This window comes from Artibeus jamaicensis, unplaced genomic scaffold, assembly GCF_021234435.1.
Source record: "Artibeus jamaicensis isolate MK-2021 breed Jamaican fruit bat unplaced genomic scaffold, CSHL_Jam_final contig_384, whole genome shotgun sequence".
Lineage (NCBI taxonomy): Eukaryota > Metazoa > Chordata > Mammalia > Chiroptera > Phyllostomidae > Artibeus > Artibeus jamaicensis.
This window is the reverse complement of record NW_026521810.1, coordinates 8341838-8366847: the sequence shown is the minus strand read 5'-3', so window position 1 is coordinate 8366847 and position 25010 is coordinate 8341838. Positions and strand designations below refer to the sequence as shown.

The following is a 25010-nucleotide window of genomic DNA, read 5'->3' as shown; positions in this document are numbered from 1 at the left end:
AGCTCAGAAGAGCCATGTGTACACATCTCCTCCCAGTCCATGTCCCACAGTGTCCTACTGGTAGCTCTAAGGAGGCCCCAGTGGGAGTATTTTTGCCACAGAAATTGGCAAATGCTACCGATCAGGGGTTTAGGGTATTTTTTTATTGGCGAGAGAGCTGGTTGTTCAACATTTGCTAGCACAGCACTGCCACTGCTTACCCTGGGCCTCCAGGAGACAACTGGCCTGGGCATCAGCTTTGGTCCTTATACCCACTCCTCCCGGCCTGGCACCCTGGCCTGCATGCTGTACCCTCCCCAGGTCAGATACAAGTGAGAAAGCAAGAGAACCAAAATGCACTCCTTCACTTGAGGGCACAACCACTACCTACGGCTGCCTCCTTAGGGCTTGGGACCCCACCCCTCGGGCTTGTAGATGATGAGCAAACCTGTCTTTCCCACACAAGATAATCCAGAAAACACAGAAGTCAGGCATGACAACGTCACCTTAAAGCAAATGCATATGGCTGGAGCCTGAAAGGCTACAAGGTCGGGGGACAAGGTGGCAATCGGGATAGCACCCTGGGCTGGTGCTGTGAGGATTCTGGGGGCAGGCAGAGGTGAAATGGGATCAAGCCTTGTTTTTAATAACTTCTTAGATACAGTTATTATAGGAATACATGTTCACTATAGAGATCTAGAAAATTTAGAAAAACATAAATATTGAAACCTTAAAAAGATAAAATCATTGGAGGTGAGTGGGTGGAGATTTCAGAGAGGGAGCAGAGGCCCAGGGAGCAGTGCCTGTTCCCGTGGGGGGAGGGCTCCCCGCCCAGCACCCGGTCCTCCTGGGAGGTGAGGAAACATCGCTGCTGTAAGAGCTGGGGAGTGCTCAGAACAGTGACAGCAACGAAGCACCCAGACGGCGGATGAGCAGACAGCCGCTGGGACACCAGGAGGGCACGTGACTGGGATGGCAACAGCCTGTCGATCTCATTTAAAAGCCTCACGAAGATGTCCACTCTTTAACCTAAGAACTCACTGGGGAAAGTGTGGCCAGGAGAACACGTAAGGATACTCACTGGGCCACTTAATGTGCCCAAAACCATAACAGCTTAAACAGTCAATGACCAACTGGATACATTATGCTGTGCTAAAAATGATAAGGTCTATGTTTATTAACCTGAAAAACGCTCATGAGACAGTTAAATGAAAAAGCGGCCTAAAACCAGTGGGCAGAACCGCACGTGTCTGTGCTTGCATGTGTTTGCTTTTGTTTCATTCGGGGACTGGGTATGCAATGTGTGGGCTAACCGCACTCACAGCCGTGTGTGCGCCTGTGCATGTGTGTCTGAGAGAGCACCTATCAAGTGTTAGCACTGTTACCTGTTAACAGAAATATGGGGAACTTTCTGTGGTGTGCATTTGTAAAAACATCCTGCATTTTCTAATTTTCCTATAAGGAGTATCAATTAATTCTGTAATAAAAAGTAAAAAGTGCTTCGTATGTGTGAACTGTAATGCCAACCTGAGTGCGTGTGGGCACGGCACTGTCACCCCAGGCAGCTGCCTGCAGCTGGTGGGGCGGCCACAGCTGAGGAGCCACTTCCTCCCAGGTCTCCTGAGCCCTTTGTGCTCAGACACCATCAGGACCAACTCTTGTTGTCACTGAATTTGTTCCAGAAGCCAAGACTGGACAGAGGTCTACATACCACCTGTACACGTGGCTCAGGGCCTGGTCTCCTGAATGGTGGGTGTCACATGCCACTGAGTCAGTCCCAGCTCCTGGCGACCCCGTGAATGACTGATGTCCACAGTGTCCCGTCCTCAACAGCCCTGCTCAGCCCCTGTAAACTCAAGCCTACGGCTGTTTAGGGAGTAGACCCCTCCCGTACTGGGTTTCGTCTTTTCCTGCTGCCTTCTACTTCCCCAGCATTACTGCCTTTCCCAAAGAACCCCGTGTTCTCCTGTGTCTGAAGTGGGAAAACTGCGGCTTTGTCATTTTTGCCTCCAGCGATGTTTTAGGCTTCCTGCGCCCTCCTGAGTGGACCTGGTCCTAGTGTTTGCTCCAACAACCAGAGATGTCCCCACTCCGGGTCCCTTGTTTCTTTCCTGGCTGAGGTCTGCATGTCACCATAGCAGTGCCTCCCACCCCCTCTCAGGTAACGACAGCACACAGCGTGGCTGAAAGCCCCATCCTGCCACTCCAAAGGCACCAGAGACACTGAGCCCGAAGGGCATGAACTCCATGGGGACAGGTCCTCAGTCAAGGGCACTCCAGGCAGGGGCCTCTATGCCCCCACTGCTTTCCCAAGGCTAAGGCAGGGAGAGTGGTGAGCTTTCTGAAAGTGTGTTCTCAGAAAACGGAGAGGTTTAGCTGAACTGGGGCAAAACAGAGACGGAACAAGTTTAGTTTTACAAAATGCTATGTTAGTAAGAGGCAAGAGCTCAGGCCTGGCATTTGTGCATCACTGTGAGAAGGTCAAACGGCAGAAACATACAGAAAGGATAAGAGAGTCGAACGCTTTAAAGAATCTGGTGAGAGGACAAATGACAGGACATTCAGTAGGAGTGACTTGCAAATGAGACTGTGACAGCATTGGTGACTACAGTGAAGGAGACAGGAAAACCAGGTTTCTTATCCTTTCTTTTGGTATGTGCGGCAGGGTGCGCCCCGGCAGTGCTCGAAACAAGGCATCAGTCAACAGGAGGCACTTTTGAGTCCTGGGTTTCATTCTGCAAACACGCCTGCTGTCTCGGAATCAGAATATTGTTAGGGTGAGGTCGCCACGGCCCACAGACAGGCGGGCGGTGGCTGCCATCGCCACAGAACACTCATCTGACACTTTGCTCATAAAAGCAAACTGTGTTGACTGCTAGGGAAGAAGCAGAGCAGACCAGTGCAACCCGCAGACACGCTTTTGTCACTCAGAGACGTACAAATAATGTAAACAGCAGACGCATGCTGAGACAGCTCTGGCCGTAAGTCACACCCACAGCAAGGCTGGTGGCTGGGGGAATGCCACGTGACACATGGTTTTCACGAGGTGCTCCCTGTATCACTCCTGACACCTGACTGGGCCCTGTCTATCTGCTTCCCTGCAGTTCTGCTCCAGAGACTGCTAGCTCTTTATCTACCCCTTGACTTAAAAAGAGAACACTGTCTCAGTTCGATAGTGCCAGTAGTTTGACTTTGTAGACACTAGCAAAATTTCCAAAGTCAAACCAGAGCATGACACTGGAGTCAAGGGGCCTTGTGCCGGGGAGCCTGGGGAGGTGGCAGCAGGGGGCGGGGGGGCGGGCACGGACTCACCTGCGCATGCACTCCAGGGCCTGGGTGAAGACCTGCGGGGCCATGCCATGCTCGTGCTGCAGGATCAGGCACTGTTCCAGCGTCACCGACATGGCCGTGCGGTCCTTGGCACTCTTGCAGCTGGTGAACCGGACCCCATTAAGGCGGCGGCAGATCTGCCAACAGGAAAACAGGTTGTGCTTAGAAGGTGACTGCAGAATGGAGACACACTCCACATGAGACACAGGCTCCGGAAGGCCCGGCAGGGCGTGAGGCAGCAGCTCAGCCCCAGGCTCAGCCGTTCCCTCTGCACCGGCTCCCCAGCTTCACGTTCTGCCAGAGGTGGAGAGGGCCGGCGGTCACTGCCCTGGGCGGCCCTGCCCCGCGGCATGGGAGGTGTGTGCCTGTTCCCACAGGGCGCTCCTTCACAGTTCAGGGCCCTTCTGTTTCAGAGTGTCGCCTTCTTCTAAACTATGACCACATCATCTCATCATATTCAGCCCTTTGCTGCTGACCACTCTGAGGACAGGTGGAGGAGGGGCAGCAAAGACCAACTCAAGGAAGGAAGTCAGAGCAGCTCAAAGAATGTTGAGGCCCCGGTCAGGTCCTTAGGTCTTTCTGGAAGGCACAAAACAGACTCACTGGTCTCGACTCTCCTGTCCCACACAGACAGGGACAATTCAGAAGGCCACCTCCTGACCACCAGGCCCCACAGGCCATTCACTCTCCACCTCCCTCGGGCCCTGGCACAGGCAAGGTGCCAGTGTGCCTGCCCCTCACACGTGAGAAGCTCCCTCGGTGGGCCGCCTCTGGGCTGGGAAAGGGACACCTCAGGGCATCCCCTCATCCCATGGAAAGGGTGTCTGGGGTCACTTCATCTGCATGGCTGGGTACAATCCTTGGTACACGGTCCCCAAACCCAAATGCCCTAAAACAAAAGATTTTCTGGGTAAGTGTGAGGCAGCCTCATTTGGCAGCAAACCCAGAGCTGAGCTGGTGTAAGCCTACTTATAATTTTTATTTATCCCTTTTGTATAAATAATCATGCTTTTCAGTGAAGCAATATTAATGAGTTTGATTCCAGAGTGTTTCCCAGAGCCTCCCAGGATGTTAAATCACATACATGTTCCAGTGAAGCAATATTAATGAGTTTGATTCCAGAGTGTTTCCCAGAGCCTCCCAGGATGTTAAATCACATACATGTTCCATGTTACATGTATGTGCACCAACTATATACCATGTCACTTCTCAAATAAGGATACCTGTAAATTCCAAACCTTCTGGCCCCAAGGGCTTCAGACAGGGCCTGTGGACCTGCACCAGAGACCATGAGAACACTGGTATTGAATGAGAAACCATCCGGGCTGGACAATGGCAGGTTCCAGTGACCCACTATGCTCCGGAAGATATCAGAGACACTGCAGCACCGTCCTCAGGACGGCACCACACCTGCTTCTCAGGCCAGCACAGCCAGGGCCAGTGGCTGCCACTGGGATGCCACCAGGTAGAGAGCACAGTGAGGCAGAGAGCACTGACACTGTGTCCAAGAAAAGACAAAATGGAAGAGCCCAAGCAAGTTCGGCAAAGACCACCGGGAGGACAGGCTTCTTCTGAGAACAGACAAAAAAATTTAAAAAAAAAAGAAAAAAGGCCCTAAATAGAATGTAAGCTAGGTGAAGAATGAGTTCATTCAGACATGTAAAACCATAACTGACAGATCAAGGGTGGTGGCCATGGCCAGGCTCACTAAACTCTACAAGCTGCAGAGTTCACGGCCCAGACATGTGGCATAAACTAGAACCACAACATTCACAGACAGAGCGTCCAGAGCTCGCATGAGGTTCCAGGAGGAAGGCAGGGGCCCAAGAGGGCAGAGTCCGCAGTCCCAGGCTCCGGGCTCCAGGGGCCCCAGCCAGCCAGGGGACCCTGGCTGGTCTGGTCTCACCACCCGTGAAGTGAGGAGCTGGACCTCACTAATGATATTCCAACTCTTCAGCCAAGACCCCCTGCTCATGTATACAAATGAAAATTAAGTAAGATCCAGAAAAAGAGGCAGCTCTGGTCAGAGTGAAGATAGGAGGGCCCAAGGGCTCAGTGGCTTGACACTGATGTCCCTACCCACTTGTCCACTGGAAGGGATCCCAGGTGGACAATTTGAAAACTGACTTATCCAGGGTCTCTGAGACCCTTCCAACTGAATCTGTGCCTCTGTACCTTGGGGCCTCCGGTCGGGACAAAAGACATGGGCTGGATGGACTGCTTTTTGACCCATCATCCCTACAGGTGATTGTCTGTCTGTTTGTTTGTTTGAATCCTCACTCAAGGATAGGTTTACTGATTTTAGAGACAGAGAGGGAGAGAAACCCTGACTGGCTGCCTCCTGTACACACCCCCACTGGGGGTCAAACCCACAACCTAGGCACGTGCCCTGGACTGGGAATCAAACCCACAACCTTTTGGTGTATCGGACAATGCTCCAACCAACTGAGCCACCTGACCAGGGCAGTGACAGTTTTTCTATTATATAACAGGAGGAAAAAACAGAGCCACAGTTCCCAAACAAGGCACGCACAGATCTCTGCATCCTGTCTGCAATGCTGTGGAGGGGCAGTCCCCCCACTGCCCCCCGGCTCTATAACCGGGGCAGTGATCCACTTGCCAGTGGGGAGTGCAGGGCCTGCTCCTTCTCCAGGAGAGAGGGGTGTGCCCATCCCTCCCCCATGCTCAGGCCAGGCAGGGAGCTGGGATGCCATCTGGGGCCACTTGTGAGTCCCAAAGATACAGAGGTCCCAGTGCTCCATGGAGATGAGTTCGACCCGCCCCGTGAGGGGTGAGTGAACAACTCACTGCTGTGACAGCAGGCTCAGAGCAGGGACCTGGAACCCCACCTGTTTGGAATGTTAGGTGCTCAGGTCAAAGAGGAGATCTAAGTGGCCGCATATGATAAAACACTGTGTACAGGAACTGTACTGGTCACCACGGTCTGTCACTGGACCTATTCCAAGATGCAGGAGGCAGGGAGTTTAGCTGGTATCAACTGCAGGTGTCTGAGGGTGACAACAACCATTGGTCTGGTTATTAAATGCCCCAGGGGACAGATTCTGTGTCAAGCTTATCAGCATTCAGGGAGCCTGAAAGTCACAGGCAACTTTCAGTATCTGCCCGAGTTTGTGGACACACTCAGTGTCTTTCTCTTGTGTCCACATGGACAAATGCACCCTTTCCATTCCTAGCCCAGAACTGGATTGTTACTGTTGTTATTATTAATATTACTAGCAGCGGGAAGAGCAGTAACGCCCTTTTGCTCACAGTAATGCACACCTCAGCAGCTTGCCAGAGGATGTCCACGTTCTTGTTCTTCCTGGCATGGACGTTCTGGCCCAGGAACCGCAGCAGCTCCGGCAGGCATGTCTGGCTCCGAGACCGCGGTAAGCCTGGAAGAGAAAAGGAGCTGAGAGCGGCTGCCATACCCAGGAACTCAGCCCCGTGAGTCGTCCAGGCTCAGAAATGTGAAAATGAAGAGTTTCGGGCTGACACTGGAAGTTTAGTGTGATTTAAACAAGAAAGCAGGGGTGTGTTTAGGTCCCAGACCTGGCTGCCAGTGTGGTGAGCACTTAATTACTCCCACTGCCATTTCGCTTCCACCTGCAAAGGGTACTTGCTTTATCCTCTTTCAGCTCTTCCAAGAAGCTGGAAGGTGGACACTGAACTGCCAAGGGCAGGGGGGAGGGAGGAAGGAGTGAGGAGGACCCATTGAGTCTTCACAACCTTCCCCAGGGATGGAGGATGCTTTGGGCAGTGGCGTCAACCACTAGGTAGGCTCTGCCATTGCTGAGGGATGTGGGAAGGGCAGCCTCCTGCAGGTGGCCTTGGACTGGTCCAGGCAGGTGTCTTCCCACCCTCTCCAACAGCTCCCTCTGCCACAACATCTTCGAGCTCTTCCAGGACCCCTCCAACCAAAGACCAGTCACATGACCACCTCACTTAATAAACCTGGGATGTTCAGACACTAGGATCATCGGAGGAAGAGAGGAATCTCAAGGTCAGAACTAAGGATGACAGCCATGGTGCCTAAGTCTCCAGATCAAAGCCAAATACATGGAATTCTGGGATCTAGATGCATGTGTAGCATCCACTGTAAAACCTCATCCTGGTGGACACAGGATCTTGTGCTAATTATTTCACACTCTCAGTGCCATGCCAGTCAGAGGACAAGGCTGAAACACAGGAACAGGCTAGGTCTGTGAGGAAGGCTGTGAGTGCCCAGAAGAGGCAAGTTATCAGAATTCAGTGTCCTGGAGGACACCATCTTACTTCCCGGATGAGCTGCAGCTTATTCCTGGCTCCCCACGCAGTGAACACCTGCCCACTGTGAGCAGAGCAGTCAGAGGGGTGCTCACTGGATGGGTTCCACCCGCTCAGCCTCACACGCCAGCAGTTCCACCAGGGCTAAAGGCTACATGGCTGCCACTCCCCCAGCCTCCTGGGTCAGAGTCCGGAGCTGCCGGCTCTGCCCCGGAGAGGCTCGTGCCCAGGTAGTTTTTGCTCCTGTGGCTGCACCCTTCCTTGGCTTCATCACCAGGCCATGTTAACATCTCCTGGGGCCTTTCGTCACAGCAAACTCCCCACCCCCCAAAATGCTAAGCACAGAACTCCCTCTTCCTGACCACAGTGCTTGCCAGTAACTAAGACAGAGTGTGACGGAGGCCCGTGTGATGTGGGAGGACCGGACAGAAAGGAGACCCCTGGGACTGCAGCCTGAGGACAGTTCTCTGGGTGGGGTCTTGGCCGGGCAGAGTCTGAGCAGGTAAAAGGGCTGCCATGGGGGACAGGGCGCAAGGAAGAGGGCGGCCCCTGGAAGTCCGGGAAGCAGCGAGAGTGGCCGGAAACACACAAACTCTCCAAGTGATGTAAGATAATGGGTTGGATCTACCATAAATAAAGAAACACTTACAGTCCTCAGGCAAAACTTCCTTAAACTGCTCGAAGTAGGAATTTAATCGCACCAAACTCTCCACATTGATAACTTCTTGTAAAGACGTATCGCCAAACCTTTGGAGGTCACAAGAAACACTGTTAGTTGGTTAATATCATTTTCTTCTAGTACAACCATACTGCATCAAAGATTTTTCTCAAATATTTACTTGTATGTATCAAATTCTGAGCCACTTTCCTCCTCCAAGCATAAGGCTGTCACCACTGCGCTGGTGACAAGTTCAAACCCATTTTATTAGTGGGAACCATGCACACTGGGTCACAGATATGCCTAAGAGGTTAGAAGAATTCAGTCCGTACCAGCCCCTTGCACAACACATCAGAGCACAGACAGCACAGAAACCCTGACAGCACATGGCTGGGAGTCCGTGGCCTCCCACCCTGGAGTTACTTAGGAGAGGGGACAGCAGTGGGGTGAAGGCTGGGGAGTGAGGACACAGTCCTGCATGTGGTCTGAAGCACTGCCCGCTGAATGACCACACCCGCAGCTGTTCCTCCTGGACTGTGTGGGGACTCCAGCTCCTCTCACCACGCGGGTTCACCCTGCCCATCCCGTAGGCAGTCAAGATGTGCGAGGGGCAAGGGAGAGGCAGAGGAGAGCCAGCACCAGGAAGGTGCAAAGTAGTCACTAAAACATGCAGGCTCCGCACTGGCCCCAAGGCCGGGTGAGCAGTCTAGCTCTACCCGTCCCTGCTGTGTGATCTCCCTACACGGCAGCCTCTTCGTGGCCCCACGGCCTTGCTCAGAGGGGAAAACTCCTTCCTGTGCGTCTACCACAGCCTGTCCATCTGAGGACCACACGGCTTTTCCTCTAGGTACCTGCTGCCTTGGGGATCACCCTGGGGCATGAGTTGTGGAGTGAGTGTCCCAGGAGCAAAGCAAGAGCCCTGCACTCACCTCACCATCACATCCTCCTCCACCTGCCACGTCGTCCGCTCACTGCGATGGAACACTGCCTCGGCCCTTCCCAAAACTGCTCTCCAGAGCCATCAGGAATGGCAGCTGCATTTGCAGCAGATGTCGTTCTCCTCCCTGGGACTAGCTCCACGCCTGGCCCTGACACGCCCACCCTCCCTGAAGTGGGCTCCTCCATCTGCCCAGAGCATGAGCTCCTGGCTCCTGAGCTGAGTGCCCCCAACTCCCATTGCCAATCTAGAAACCTGCCTGTCATTCTCCCCACTGTCCCTCTCTCTCTCCCAGAGCTGCCCAACTGAAGACCTAGCCTTCAATTTCACTGCTGAAATTGCTTGCCACCCACAGGGCCCCTGCCTGCCTCTGGCTGGACTCTTTCCAATAACCTCCTCAGCATACTGTGCCCTAACATCATTCAGGACACAGCCAGCAAGCAATCTACGAAACCTATGTCCTGCCCTGCTAACAGCTCTCCCATATCTCCCACCACATTTGCTTAAGTGGGGTGACCCTACACCTAGGGGTCAACATCCACTGGGTTTAAAAGCCCAGTAGGAATATAGCCTATTGTCCTGGAAATCGAACGTCTTTAACAGAAAGAGATCTTTCTATTTTAAAGCACATACAGCACATGAATATAATGTAAAGTCAGAAAGATTTTCATGTACTAAAGGTCATTGCAGGTTACACACACCCAACCCCCTCCTCCTCTGCAACACATTCGGTACATGTGCACACACACACACTTGTACAAATGACTCCTCCCTGCTACCTAGCAGGTGATCCTGGAGGGAGTTCACAAAGCATAAGCCTTTAGGATGAAGGTGTGACTCTCAACCCTGCACATAGGCCTCACCTTGCTACTGCCCATCCTGCTGGGAGGGCCTCTGGCCCTCAGGCAGTCTGTCCCTGCCTGTCTTTGCCCAGAGTTCTTGGCCTGGGACACTGGGTACCTCCTTAATCTCATCTGACCAATTCCCACTTACTCTTCAAATCCCACTTCCGCAATCACCCTCTACAGGAAAGCCCTCTCAGACCTTGTTAGGGCCCCTACTCCCTGCGTTATTGTCATCCTTGCACCCACGACTCTTTCCTGCCAGCCCGTCTCTTGAGGACATGGGCCATGTCTGGTTCATCGTGTGTCCCCTCCACCAAAGACAGGGTTGGGTATATGGCTGCAGTTGAAGACTGTTGGCCAAAGGAAGGGATGAGAAAGTCCACCCACCACCACTCAGAGCCTGAAGAGGGATAAGCACACTTTCTACACCATCTCATTGACCATCCCAGCTACTCCGGTCCCCGCGACGGCCGAGCACGCACCTCTCAGCCAGTGTCTGCTGCTCATTGATGCCCACATTGAAGAGTACAGGCTGCACCCGGAGCAGCATGCCACTCTGGATCTCCCGAGGCAGGGCGTCGAACAGGGGGGCCGGCAGAGGGATCCGCACATTAAACCCATCCCTAGGAAACAGGAGAGAGGATGAGGAGGGTTAGGCTTGTGATGAGGTGGTGGGAGAGGAGGCATGTGAGAAGAGGAAAACCAGCTATCCTTAACATGGAGTGTGGGCTGGCCATCTGGCTCAGTGATTTCCAAACTGCTGGGTGTGACCTTTAAAGGGTAAAATTAATGTAGAGGGCTGTGATCAGCACTTTTGACTGAATGAAACAAGAAAACAAAAATGAACAGTGCGTGGCAGTAACTTCCGGTCAAGATGTCAGTGAGGTAAATGTGGTACTCACCTCCTCCCCCAACCACATCTTTACAACTAAACTACAGAACAACCATTATTCAAAACCACCTGAAGTCTGGCTGAATGGAAGTCCTACAACTGGGGAATTAAAGAAGAAGTCACTATAAGACTAGTAGTGTTACCAGTAGACAGCCTGTCAGGACCAATGAGGAGGCTCTGGCCTGCAGCAGTGCTGGGAGCAGGCTGAGGGTAGGGAACATGAGGGGCTGCCAAAGGGACAGAGCTAGCTAGGCCATGAGAATGGGACCTGGGAACCACTTGTGCATCAAGCCATAGCCCTTAGGGACAGAAGTCAGAGGTTTGAGTACTGAGGGCATGCAGCTGGTCAAAGAATACCTATATGAACAGCCAGTGTTAATAGTGAGGACATTGAGCTTCTCAGAGCGGTGCATGCAGTGCCAGGTTGCACTTCCATGGGGTGTAATGCTGCATTGCCCAATTAACTGCGTGCAAGCCTTGTGAACACTCCGCCCCTGGAGCAGACATCCCACCCCTCCCACTGAGGTTGCCCTTGGTGCTGCATGAGAGGCTGTGCGGGGTTTCCAGGGATCCTTTGCTTAGGACTACAGTTCAGTGCTGTCAGTGGGCTCCGAGTGAGGGCAACTCGCTGCCTGTGAGGACTAGGGCGTGGGGGGTGTGGAGTTGATGGGTCGGGAAAGTCTCCCCATCAGCCAAGATGGTGGCAGGGGGAGGTTCCTACACTGAGCATGTGCAAGGCTAACAAGATAATTGGATAGAGGAAAAAGACCTTCCCCCACTCCCAATACCAGATTGGAGGTGCAACTGGGGGAAGTAGGCACATGCACCATACAATGCTGGACCAAAGAGGCCTGTCAGTCTAGCCTGGGGAAGAAGAGACTGGTTGGGAGATGAACCCACCCAAAGGCTGTGAAAGCTCCTGGTCCATCCCACACTCAAACTAACATAGTCCCAGAGGAAGAGAAAATTAGCTCCCTTTTCTCTGGCTTCCTGGCTCGTGATCTGCACTCCGACAACAGGCTCACCTATTCTCTCCATGGGCCACGTGGCCTTAGCAGCAATGGATGCTCTCTCCATGGCTTTCATGAGAAAGCCTCTCTCCTGATCTTGCCCACCTGGTGGCACACTGGCTAGTGCGTTCACACGACTTTGTGCCACGGCAGCCACAGGGCCCACAGCCACAAAGGCTCCACACACAGCTTCCAGTGGGGAGCCTGAAATGGACTGTAGCTGGGAAAAAGCTGAGCTACCTAGATGACCGCTTAGCAGTCACCTGTGGAATCCAAAGGACAGTCCTTTAAGATGAAGCAGGAACTCTGGACACTGGCTTTTGTCTTAGTCTTGCAGAGGAGATGAGCTTTGAGACACAAGTTTGCCATTCTCCCAGATGATGCAGCACCTGAATGAAACCTCTTTTGTTTTACCCCAGCATCTGCCTCACAAGTTTGGCTTCTGTGGCAACAGGCAGACAAATCCCCAGGGTTTTCTGTTTGGTAACAGTAAGAGGGGCGGAAACATGTAACAAGCTAGTTCCACACCCACATGTGCAGAATAAAAATTGTGAGGGATTATCTTGGCTGTGGAGGTCCCCCCTAAGGATAGGAGGTCCTAGCCCCAACCAGGCCACACAGCCCAGGATTCCAGTGCCAGGAATAGAAGGGTCCATAACTTCTGGCTGAAAAACCTAGTGGAGATTGAGGCTGAGGGAGACAAAGGGCAGCTGGAGCCCTAGAAGTTCTTCTTAAAGAGCGCCCCCCCTTGGACTTACTCGACTCACTCCCTCTGAGCACCAGCACTGGGGCAGCAGCTTGAAAGGCACCAGAGACATATAGGGAGGAATTAAATTGTCTGCCATCAGGGCAACAGCTGGGCGGCAGCTTTCTCCCAGACAGAACTGTTGGCAGAAACCAGTATTTCCTTTCTAAGCCCTTCTCCCAAAGAGAAGCCAGGCAGATGTCATATCTGAGACTCCATCAACCTGGCTCACACTGTTAACCCTACCCTGGTGATTCTCTGAGGTCCTGCTGTACCCAGCTTTCAGGCCCACCCAAGCTATTTCCAGTGGCTTATCCATACCAATGGCCTGTCTTGGCCCATGCTTCAGATTTTCCTAAAATGTCTCAAACAAGCAGCATCTGGCCTCAGCATGCCCCATATCCCTCACCAAGTGGTCCCAGGCCTGGAACCAGCAGCAGCCAGCCTTGGTTCACAGTTTGGCCTTGCCTAGGCACCGCAAAACCCAGCACATATAGCAGCTATCTGCATATCGCTTTGAAGCTCATGTTGGTTGGCCCTGGGTAGAACACAGGAAGCAGTTGACCTTGGCCTGCACTTCCCATCTGCATCGAAGTACCACCATCCAACCATCTCCACAAATGGTACATTCAAGGGGAGGACTCAGCAAGCACCAGAACCCCAGTGAAATAAGTTCTGCTCTGTGGAGTGGGCCCTCTGCATAACTGATCCTCCATGGTGGTCAGAGGGCAGTAGTCAATGGTCACAGTCAGTCATTGCTGATAATTAGCCTGGAGGTAAATCCCTCCCATTGACATTCCAACAGTAATCAAGACTGAGCTACAAGAGGAGGGTGTATGCAGCCCACATGGTGGGTACACCTCAAGTGCTCAGCTTGGGTGATCAGGGAGCCTGTGCCACTGCATCCTACAGAATACCTACTACATTAGGCCACTCTACCAAGCCTGGAAGACATAGAAGCTCTACCTAATACATAGAAACAAACACGGGGAGGCTGCTAAAATGAAGAGACAAAAAAAATGTCCCAAAGGAAAGAACAGAAACTCCAGAAAGAGAACTAAACAAAATGGAGACAAGCAATCTACTAGATGCAGAACTCAAAACACTGGTTATAAGGATGATCAAGGATTTACTGAGGACCTCAATAGCCCAAAAAAGGACCAGTCAGAAATGAAGGATACGCTAACTGAAATGAAGACTAATTTACAGGGAATCAACAGTAGAGTAGTTGAAGCTGAGAATCAAATTAGCAAGTTGGAATATATGAAGTAAAAAACACAAGGGAGCTCCCATAAGACTATCACCTGATTTCTGAACAGAAACTCTGCAAACCGGAGAGAATGGCAAGAAATATTCAAAGTGGTGAAAGGCAAGGACCTACAACCAACCCTACAGAACTATCACTTAGAACAGAAGAACAGATAAAGGGCTTCTCAAACAAGAAGAAGTTAAAGGAATTTACCACCACCAAACTAATATTGTATGAAATGTCAAAGAGTTTTCTTTAAGAAGAAGGAAAAAAGATAAAAATATGAATAAAATGACAATTAGTACATATCTATCAATGACTGAATCTAGAGAAAATAAATAAACAAGTCGAGCAGAATCAGGCTCAGGGGCAGAGAGAACATTCTGACGGCAGCCAAGATGAGAGAGGGGTGGGGGGATGGGTGAAAAAGGTGAAGGAATTAAGAAGCACAATTTGGTAGTTAGAGAATAATCTTGGGGCTGTAAAGTAGAGCATAGAGAACAGCCAATAATAGTCCAGTAACTATGTATGGTGTCGGATGGGTGCAGGATTTATTGGGATGATCACTTACATAATGTCTAATCGCTGTGGTGTATACCTGAAACTATATAATAATGTATGTCAACTGTAATTACCCTTTGCAACAACATGGATGGAACTGGAAAGCATTATGCTGAGTGAAATAGGTCAGGCATTGAAAGACAAATACCATATGATCTCACCTTTGACAGGAAGCTAAAGAATAAAACAAACAAGCAAACAGAATAAAAACAAAGACACTGAAATAGAGAACAAGTGGGCAGCGACCAGAGGGGGAGAGGGAAGGGAACTTAAGGGGGAAAAAAGGGGGGAGGGATTTTGAGGAACAAGTATGAAAGACACAGGGATGAGGACTGGGGGGGGGGGATTGGAGGGAGGAGGGGAGACGGGGTGGGGGGTGGGATGGGAGAAATAGATAAAAAATGTACTTGAAAAGTAACTAAATAAAATTTATTATTAAATAAATAAATAAATAAATAAATTAATTTAATAAAGAGTGCATGGCAGGTAATAAACATAAATTAAGACATTGCTAGTTCTGAGAATTTAACAAAACACTTCTACCGATTTCCTGTGATGACGGGCAGCATGTCAGTTGATGCACTGGAAGTGGCTTGAGTGACTTTGAAGGTCACATTCCTCAAGTCCATAATTCCAAGGCTCATGTCCTCCAGCATGGCCAGCTCCTCACCTGGATGCAAAAGAGGGAAGGGGGCTGTTAGATGGAGGGGGCCTGCCACTCTCCCCACGGACTCGGCCTGGTCATAGGGCGGGGCACGAATGAAAGGTGGCACAATCGGGTGTGGCTGTGAGGAGCGGCAGGGAAAGTATGGGCAGGGGCCTTTCTGAGCCTCTTCACTGGGCAACTCACTTCTCTCTGAGTAAATGCTGCTATGAACCCCACAGTCACGTTAAAAATGCAGCTGGTAGAAACATGGCCCACACCGCCCAGCCCTTCCCTGAGGAAGACGGTGTGGGGAGGGAGACAGACAGGTGTGCAGCCTCAGAGGCTACGGGCACGGCTGGCTCTTCAGAACTAGACAAAGAGGGCATTGTGGCCAGATCCTTTCGCTGCACACAACCTGATATTTGCTAGATGCCTTATAATCCTAAAGACTAACAAATACTTTAAAAAATTATTTATTTTTACATTCTCAGAATAAATAAATAAAAATGAAGGCAGGGAGGAAAGAGCCTTTCTAGGAGGCAATTTGGAAATACCTATGAAATTTAAAAATATTTCTACCATTTGGCACAGCAACTTTCCCTCTAATAATTCAGCGGCTACAGAAATGGGCCCACGGGGTCACAGACCATGTGCAGACACACACACATCAACACTGTTTTCACCAGAGGAGCTCAGAAAGGACCCAGACATCCTACAGGAAGCTGGACCATGAGAATCATCGTCCTTCTTCAACTGGGGAGATCCCCAGATACATAACAAAAATCACAAAACAAACGAGCAGGGGTAACTATACAGGACTCTCATCTGGTTCTTTGCTACATATTTTGGTGATGTTGGAAATATTTGAATCAGCATGTGTTATTTGTTTAATCAGAAAAATATTTAGGAGGAAAGCACGGGGTCACATACGTGCAGGCTCGCACGAACCCCCGGACAGTAGAGGCACGGGTGCGGGAGCCCAGGTCTCACCATAGGTGCTCAGCAGGCTCTCAAACTGGGCGAGCAGCCCGATGGTGTAGAGCTGCCGCAGGAAGCCGTCGTCATGCAGGCAGTTCCTCAGCTTGATGATGAAGCCACAGATGAGAGCGGTCAGCTGTGGGGACAGACACCTCCTCACCCAGTGGTAGTTGCCCTGGCCCCAGCTCCCCCACTGCCTCACTCCAATGGGGGTTCACCAGACCCTGCTGCCGTGGGGCCTGGGGGTGGGAAGTGCCTGGCTCTGGGACCCCAGGGCGGGTGTGCCATGCTCCAGTCTTGCTTCTGTTGCTCCCAAAGGTAACTTTGATTTTGGCTCAGCGTCTGACCTGACCTCCCTGCATTTACTGCTGGGCTAGAACCTTCTGGAAGTCAAATTAATTTCCCTCAGTGGAAGGATCTATATACTCACAGTTCCGTACCAGCTCTGTATGGAACCTGAGGTGACCACAACAAGGAACAGAAGTCAGAGAGGACAGAGTCACTCTGCCCTTCTTCTCAGTGGGAGACTTTCCATGGTACGAAACAGGCCTCATGGGGAATAACACACAGAAAGCCAGCCCAACCCCGTATGGCCATTCCCTGGGCTAAATTAATGACTGGCATCTATGAAACGTGTGCCATTCATTTAAGTTCTTCTGTTCCCTGAGGATAACAGAAATCACTAAAACACAATTATACATAGCTGCAGAACTAAGCACCTGCTGTTTTATGAACAAGAAAACAGTCTGCACTGATAGCGAACAGCCGTGTCTCCCTCGCTAATATCATTTGTGGGGGAAAGAAGGCAGCGAAGGGGACTGAGCCACTGGCAGCACCGCCACGTCCCGGGGGCAGGAGGAACGGTGTGTGCATACCCAGTGCCGATGGTAGGGAGAAGCCGGCGTGGAATCAGACTTGCTCCTACACACAGACAACTGAGTGGGTCCCTCCCTGTGCATTAAAACCTAGTGCTACGTGTCAAATGAATGTCAAAGCAACAGGGAGAACGCGTCGTCATCTGCGCTTTCTCCAACGTGCAGGGGGGATGGCTTCCTGGGCCTGTTTTCTGGGGCAGCGGGGCTGGGACCTACGGTTTGGCAGAAGACCACGTCTCGGCGGTGCTGCAGGCTCAGGTAGGTGGCTATGGTGGGCGCACTGTCCTGCATGAGCAGGAAGACCATTGCCTTCTTGGCCTTGTCGCTCATCATGGCCACACAGTCGGTGAGAGTGGTCAGCAGTGGGTAAAGGGCCTCACTCCATTCACCTGAGCACAGGGGGCAAGGGTGGAAGACAGCGTTTGAGAAGATTGAAGAACAAGGTTCTGGAAGACCAACAAGGTGCCCTTCCCTCACCCACACCGCTCTCCCACCCCCACTCCCACTCCCACCCCTTCTGCATCTTCTAACTCTGCCTGGCCCATACTCTGGCCCCAAATGGCACCAAGTTCTTCCGGGATACAATCCAGTCCCCAACCTTCCAGCCTAAAGCTTTCTATTAAACTCAAATGTTATTTCTTGGACCTGACACGTGCCTGGTCTCCCAAACCTATGAGAACTCAACATGTAAGTACTCAAGACTGTTCTTTTTGAGGGAAACAGAAAAAAAAACAAACTTCAAGTCATGACCAATAAAGAAAATTACTCTGTCTGCAGAGGCCAAGACCCTTTGGCAGTACCAATGGTCCCCCACCCAGGGATAAATGCACCCAGGAGAGTGACCTCTTGCCTTGCTTCTCTTGATGTAGGCATTAAGGAAGACCCCTGTCCTTGTAGAGCAAAGAACATCTCTACCCCGGTCTGGCCTTTGTGTACCTGGACTGAATCCCCCTGTGCACGTCTGGAAGAAAGACCGTCCCACAACGGTTTCCCATGTTTCCAGCTCCCAGAACATCCCTTCTTTCTGCACTCATTCTCTTCCCCACCCCGACCTTCCTGCCCAGCTGCCATCTATTTCTAGCCTAGATTTCTTTTTTTAGGAAAATAAGGAAGCTTTGACCCTGTACCAAAACAACTTTGTAAAAAGAGAACCTCAGGGGGAAAAAACAGAGTGAAAGGTATTTTGGCCTTTGGCTCTTTTTTTCCTTCCTTTTAAGAAGACATTTAAAAGGGAGAAGACGTGCTCTCATCAGTTATATTTTTAACAGGTCACCAAACCCAGAAATAGTCACTTGGTCACCACCACTGGGTGCACCCACCGCACCAAGTGTGGCAGAGGCAGTGGAGTGACACCTGGCCAGCAGAGGCCTCTGGTGGCAGAGGTGGCAGCCACAGAAGGCCCACAAACGTCCCCTCACTGGGGAAGGCTCCGGGGACACGTGGGCAGAACACCTGCAGGAAGGGTGAGCTCTTAGATACATGCAGCAGGGAGTGCGACCTGGCTCTGCTCTCTGACCAGGGGTTTAGCGCTTCACTGAAAAGCAAATTTAGAGAAATGCCTAAAACCTGCAGAAGGACTTCCCCATATCGTTTGGTGAATGTGGATTTTTGAAGTACATGTAGCTATTCAAAATTTGGCAATGACTTAACTGTATATGTCGGCACACTGTACGTGGACAAGGATTTATAAGTGTAATGGAAAAGAACAGGCTTAAATTTAGAATGTCTACAGCAGAAAGAATTTAGCAAATAAGCCACAGTGACAAAGAACCCTGGACCGAAGCGTGGAAAGTGTGAGTCCTGGGCCCGGTGCCCCCGCCAACGTGGTAGGCTGTGGGCGGGTCCTTGACAAAATGGAAGAGTCCTACTAAATAATACCCAATGCTCTTTCTTCCTCTAAAAAATCTCAGAGACCATATTTTTGTTTCTTTGAAGAATTCTGCTGAATGCATGTCAACTACATTCAGCAACTATTAACCAAGGCCAATGGCAACTAAGTTTTAGTAGCCAAATAGTCCAGGGAAAGGCAGGCAGTCATAGAGACTATTCACGAAGAAATACATGTTCTTACAGCAACTGTTGCCAATTTTACTTTCTTTTCCACTTAATGAGCATATGCATGTGCAATTAATGTGACAATTATGATCATTTTAACATGAAAATGCTCAAAACACAGGAGCGGTCCTATCTGGGTGAGCAGGCCCTCTCGGCACAGAGGCTTTTGACTTTGCCTACTTCTCCTCCAAAAAATCCACAGAAGAATGACTCAGTTTTCCTACATTCAACACACACACGCACACATACGCAAAGTTGGGAGAACAGAGAGAATGGTTAGAAAGCACTTGGCGTTTGTCCTGGAGGAGAGGACATGAGGACACGAGGACCTGGGTGGGGATGGGCCTGCCATCCGCGCAGAGCAGGGCTCGGGCTGAGCGCGGACCACCACCCTCGCGCTGCCTGCCGAGCGCTTCACTGTTTAACCACTTTCTCACTGAAGCCACTGACACAGGAAAGGAAACAGGCTTGGCAAGGCCTGGAGGACACGCTGGAAGGCCGGCCACTTGTCCGCGTGGGCTCCTGTGATGTGACACTGCTTCAGAGTAGGGGCAGGGTGGTAATGCCTTTGGGTCAATATGAGGAAAAATTAAAATGTAAAACTTCCAGACAAAATGAATTTCAGGGACAGCGACAAGATGTATACCCAGGACCTATAGTTTAGTAAAGGTATCTGGGATGTTAGGGTTGGTGAAAGGGTTATTTACTGTGCTTCCTTCATCAAGAAAGTCTTGCTATGAAAGAAAATAGCATCAACTAACAATGCCCTTAGTGATGAAACCAACACACTGTTTGGGGCAAGCTCCTTATCTTGTTGCTAACCTGTAACATTTGCTGGTTGGTAGCCAATCCATGGACCATAGTTTTGCATTTTTTCCTTATTAATAGGAGAAGAAAGGAGGGAAGGAGATTAAAAGAGAAAGGGAAGAATAATGTGTGTGTGAGAGAGAGAGCGAATCCACACTCAATAAGGTTCTGCGGGGAAAGTCAAAGGAATTCCTGGCAGGGGACCATTTTAGTCCATTTGACATCAACTGTGGACATCCCACCAGCATTTCCAGAAAGAACACGACTGACACAAGCCAGGAGAGTCCTACAGGCCAGGCCTGGCCTGTGAGCTCCCTGCCTGGGAACCCACTAGTCTCCCCTCTAGTTCTATGAACTTCAGGACAGTGTGTTGAGGAGGGAACCCTGAGCTTCCAGGGCGCAGGTTCATGATGCTGCCACTCCTTTCCTAGTCCTGGTGGCTGGGTGTGGTCTGGACTTCACCGCAGGCTCCAGGAAAACCAGCACATCAAGAAGGCACAGACCAGCCGTGGAGGTAAACTGAGGACTGGAAGCACAGAGACAGAGAGGAGGGAAGAGGAGAGGGCACAGGCCAGGAGTGGCAACGGAGGGACAGGGACCAAGTAGCTACCCGTGTGTCTACCAAGACTTAGGTGGCCCTGAGGGTCCAGAGGTTTGGGGTGGGGGACCCAACACTGACTTTTTGGGGAAAGAAAACCTGTAAAGGGGCTAAAAGCAAATTTGAGGTGGGGAATGGTGAACCCAATCAGATGAGCCCACTAACGAGCTCACACCAATGGGGTTCTGGGGCTGTGGCCCGCAGTGACCCCCCAGTGGCTGAGCTGGAATCCCGGTGCTGTTGCAAGCTGAGAGGCCTTGCTCACACCTCATAGGCAGAGTCGGGGAAATCCCACAAGTGCCTGTTCGCTGCCCTGTAGACACAAAGCCAGTGTCCTGCTAGCTGACATTTACATCCAGTCGGGAATGTGTGGTCATCAGACAATCACGCAACTGTTTTTATATTTAGAGAGGAAGGGAAGGAGAGAAGGAGAGAAATATCAATGTATGGTTGCCTCTCATGAGTCCCCTGCTGGGAACTGACCTGCAACCCAGGCATGTGCCCTGACTGGGAATCGAACAGTGATTGTGTGGTTCGCAGGCCCACGCTCAATCCACTGAGCTACACCAGCCAGGGCTATACACAACTGTTTTTAGACTATAGGAAAATAACACATTATTTGGAGCCTCATGCTCACTGTGAGGAAACCCACAGGCTACATCTGGGAAATTCAGTATGAACTAGAGCAGAGGTCAGCACACATTTTCTGTCAAGGGCTGGAGAGTAAATATTTTAGACTTTGAAGGCCATGGGGTCTCCACAGCAACAACCAGCCTCCGACACTGTCCTGCGAAAGCAGCCAGAGACAGTACGCGAACACATGAGCACAGTCAGTTTCCAGGAAAATATTATTTATAAGAGCAGGTGCCTGATAGGATGGCTCAGAGATGTGGTTTGCTGCCCCCTGTACGAGAGCCATAAACCTTAATTTCTACATGCAAATGTAGCAAACACCCCGTCTCCAGTGCTGACTGCAAGGGAAGCCCACAGCAACGTCTGACGTCTAAAGCTGCACCCAGACTCAGAAAAGAGGGTGCTGTGTGATCACAGGTGTCAGCGTTTGGGCAGCGACCTATTATCCCACCACTCCCTCCAGGTGATGCTCCTAAGCCCGGGTGAAATCAAAGGTAGTACCCTCTACAATTGTGTGCCTCTCTAAATCAGGTCACTGCTTCGGGGATCCCAATGCACTCATCAACTTACTCGTCTGGAAAAGCTTTAGGGCGGGTGAGTGGAAAAACCGCACATGGAGGCCTGCTTCTGGCCACAGTCCCCAGACCAGCTGGTCCCTCGCTAGACTTGAAAAGTATGCCCCACAATGAAGAAACTCCTAAAACTGTTTTCTAACTCTGGGAGCACCAGGTAACCTGATAACATAGCTACAAATGCTGGCTGTGTATTTAAAAGACATCTGCAGACACCTTGAGCAGGAACCACATACCTGGGCCGGACTCTTCAGGAGGGGGGCTGCAATCTGCACAGAAACGGAGGGCAACATGGATGGTTAAGGAGCAGCACACAGTTCAAGCACCAGCAACTCGACGCTTAGAGCAACTGCTTCAACAGCTTGCAGTAAGGTGGCTAACCTGAACAGAGAAGAGGTGGGGCCGGGCCGCCTCTTCCCTGACAAGTCGCAGTCGTGCTCCGGCTGCTCCGAGGCAGCTGAGCCCCTTTGGTAGTAAACACGGCTCAATTCACAAGCATGCACATTCATGTTGCTAATATGTCGACATACCGTGCTCTTCCGTGGTGAGCACTCTAACACATTACAGTGTGACGAAGGGCCCAGTTCCATCACATTGCACGTGATGGAGCCCCCTGTTGGCTCACAACACTGGAAGCAAACTTGAAATGAGAGAGCCTGACCGGTTCCCGGAGGTCCCCACTGCTCTGCTGACCAGTGGTACCCAGGCTACAGCTTGGCCGCTGAGAGCCAAAGGTAGGATCCTGTGATGAGGCCGATATGCCAGAAACGTCTATGCCACTCTTTCTAACTGAAGCCAAATCTAGAACTTTTAAGATCAGGGGGAAGTCTAGAATTAGAACGTCCCTCCAGGTCCCTAGAATGCCAATTTAATTTGGTTTCACCTACATTGAGTCACACTGGGAAGTACTCATTTCAATTTCACAGTTCCTTTTAAAATTCTAAATCTTATGGTTAACTGGGTGTGCCACCTGAAAGAAAACAAGTTTGAAAATGGATCGTTTGCACTAAGGGCTTATTTTATTTTGCTATCTAAATTTTTGGTTCAAAGAATGTCTTCAGGATATTGAAATAGGTAGTTTCAGATCCCCAGGAATAGCCAGGACCAGAGACTTTCAGAACCTGTGGAGCTGTCTGAAAGTGGGTGCCAAGGGATCCTTCCCCTCCAGTCATCCTGGCAAAGGGGACCGAAATAGAGCATAATTGTGGGCCTCTGTGAGGTGCAGACTTCCACCTTGTCATTAGAGCTCATTACCAGGACAGAGTGACCCCTGTGGCATGGAGATGTAGAACAGTGACTCTGACACATCCGTCTGGCACATGACAATTACCCCAGGCCTTGAAAAAAAAAACAAACAGATTTCTGCCTTCTGCAAGAGTCTGGGAGCCTATTTTTATGGTCTTCCATGGTAATCCCAGACAGCTGGGTTGGGACAATTCCTGAGAAGGCTTGGGGTTAAAGCCAGTGGGTAAACTCATCTTCCAATCAAAGGGGAGCGGGAATGGTCCCCTGGGGTACTCCTGGACCAATTGCTTCTGTCTTAGGTCAAGGGAGTCCCTTGAGACTCTGTAACCACTATGAACTGTCTCTCAGTCTTGCACTTAATCTCAGCGCACACAAACCTGGCTGCAACCCACAGTCTTCAGCTTAAGGACAACCTGGTCCTGGCTGAATAACTCTTCAGGCATGAGGAGAGCAAGAGAGTGTGCGCATGGAAGGTAATGGAAGCCACAAATCCTGGTGGGGGAGTGGGGTGCAGGCTGAGAAAAGGATGTGAGCACTTGCAGGGAAAATGGGGAGGACAGAGAGGCTGACAGGGCCTCCAGTAGGTCCCTAGGAGCCCTGGCCGAGTGAGTGCCGCCCGCCAGGCAAGGTTCTGGACCAAGTCTGCAGGACGGTGGGCTAAGTGGCGGGGCAGCTCCGTAGCTAATGACGAAAATGAGGACTCAGGATGGGCAGAGAATTGGAAAAAGTAGTAAGGGCTTTCAAAGAGGTAGGGAGTTGTTTGTATGTAATAAATATGTGGGCGTGAACGCAACCTGCTTATGAGGCCAAACACCTGCTCCAGAAGCAGGGCGTGGTCTGACAGGGCCCATCTCTGGCCCTTGAGGACAAGAGGCTGAGTAAGATCCATGGCTCACAATCTGGTTCTTTCTGATCCTTCTGGTGATGCTGAGGTCTGAACAGAGTCCTGACAATGTGCAAGGTTTCTGAGCTAAGGGTTGTGCAGTTAACTCAGTGGCATAAGGCTTCACGTGTTTCTGTGAGTGCTGATCGGCAGAGTCGGATCTCTCAATGAGTCCGGCCTCCTATTCCCACCATCACAACACAGCTCCTTTGTGTGGCATGCACGATTGCACATCAAACCCTAAACAGTACAAGTCATAGATAAATGCTCATTTAAATAACTTTAAAACTGCATAAATATGTCTATATTTGAATGATATATGTCTAGAGAAAAATCACATTTGAGTTATAAATATAAACTAACAGTTATATCCATATAACTGGTTAAATAAACTATTTCCTGTATTTAAAATATCCAGTAATTACTTTTTATATCTGCAGAAAAAATTTAAAGTATAAGCACAACAATGTTAAAGAGAAATGAGCAATGAACTCCCAAAAACTTTTAAAAGAAACACAATTTACATTAAAAAATGAGAATATGAAGAGACAAAATGGCTTCATGAACCAACCACGGGCTTGGGGAACTGAACTCTGACCCCCGACAAAGGGAACAGTGGAAGACGCGAATACTGCCGAGACAGAGGCTCGAGGGAAACAGTGCCCTGGAGACAGACTGCAGGTAGATTAAGAAGGTGACGGGCAACTTACAAATGGAGAAAGATTTACCCATAGGCTCTAAGTCAAGAAGCAAGATCCTGACCTGAACAAAAGTTGCCCAGTTCCTCGCTGTATGAGGACTAGGCCTGACTTACTGCCTGTGGCTAAACGCCCCAAAGAAGAGTAAAGAGGAAACAGAAGCTCAGTCTGCAGCCTGCAGGGACGATGGAGCCCTGTCGCCATTCTCAAGGCTTTAAGCAGGGCTGAGCATCTGGTTATGCTCTGTGTCTCCGCAGACAGAAGACTCGTTCTGAGCGTGCTGCTTCGTGCCAATGTTCTACCATATACTGAGAGCCCCGCCCTAGAGGCAGGTGCAGAGGAACCTAACTCAGTCCCCAGAAGCACAAGAGTTGGTGCCACCACCAGACTGAGTTACCAACGCATCCCAAGGCAACGTGCCTCTGCCGGGTGAGGATGCCCAGCCAATGACAACTGGCCTTCAGACAAGTTCGCTGGGCCTGCTAACAGCTGTCCTCCAACTATGTCCCTGCACCATTCGCCTTGTCCTTGACTCTACCCATTTCTAG

General features: G+C 50.7%; 1 protein-coding gene across 8 annotated transcripts in view; it reads right to left on the bottom strand.

The window, feature by feature from the left end:
• INPP4A (inositol polyphosphate-4-phosphatase type I A) overlaps positions 1 to 25010 on the bottom strand; it is a 120695-nt gene that overhangs the window by 8197 nt on the left and 87488 nt on the right. For 5 of the 8 annotated variants that reach the window (XM_037137197.2, XM_037137203.2, XM_037137198.2 and 2 more), the window contains 8 exons: positions 21873 to 21905; positions 17188 to 17360; positions 16109 to 16232; positions 15016 to 15142; positions 10498 to 10638; positions 8225 to 8322; positions 6592 to 6704; positions 3292 to 3446 (listed from right to left, as the gene is read on the bottom strand). In XM_037137197.2, the coding sequence (XP_036993092.1) occupies positions 3292 to 3446; positions 6592 to 6704; positions 8225 to 8322; positions 10498 to 10638; positions 15016 to 15142; positions 16109 to 16232; positions 17188 to 17360; positions 21873 to 21905 (964 nt within the window). The remainder of the gene's footprint in view (positions 1 to 3291; positions 3447 to 6591; positions 6705 to 8224; positions 8323 to 10497; positions 10639 to 15015; positions 15143 to 16108; positions 16233 to 17187; positions 17361 to 21872; positions 21906 to 25010) is intronic. The other 3 variants (XM_037137201.2, XM_037137206.2, XM_037137207.2) reach the window with 1 other exon arrangement.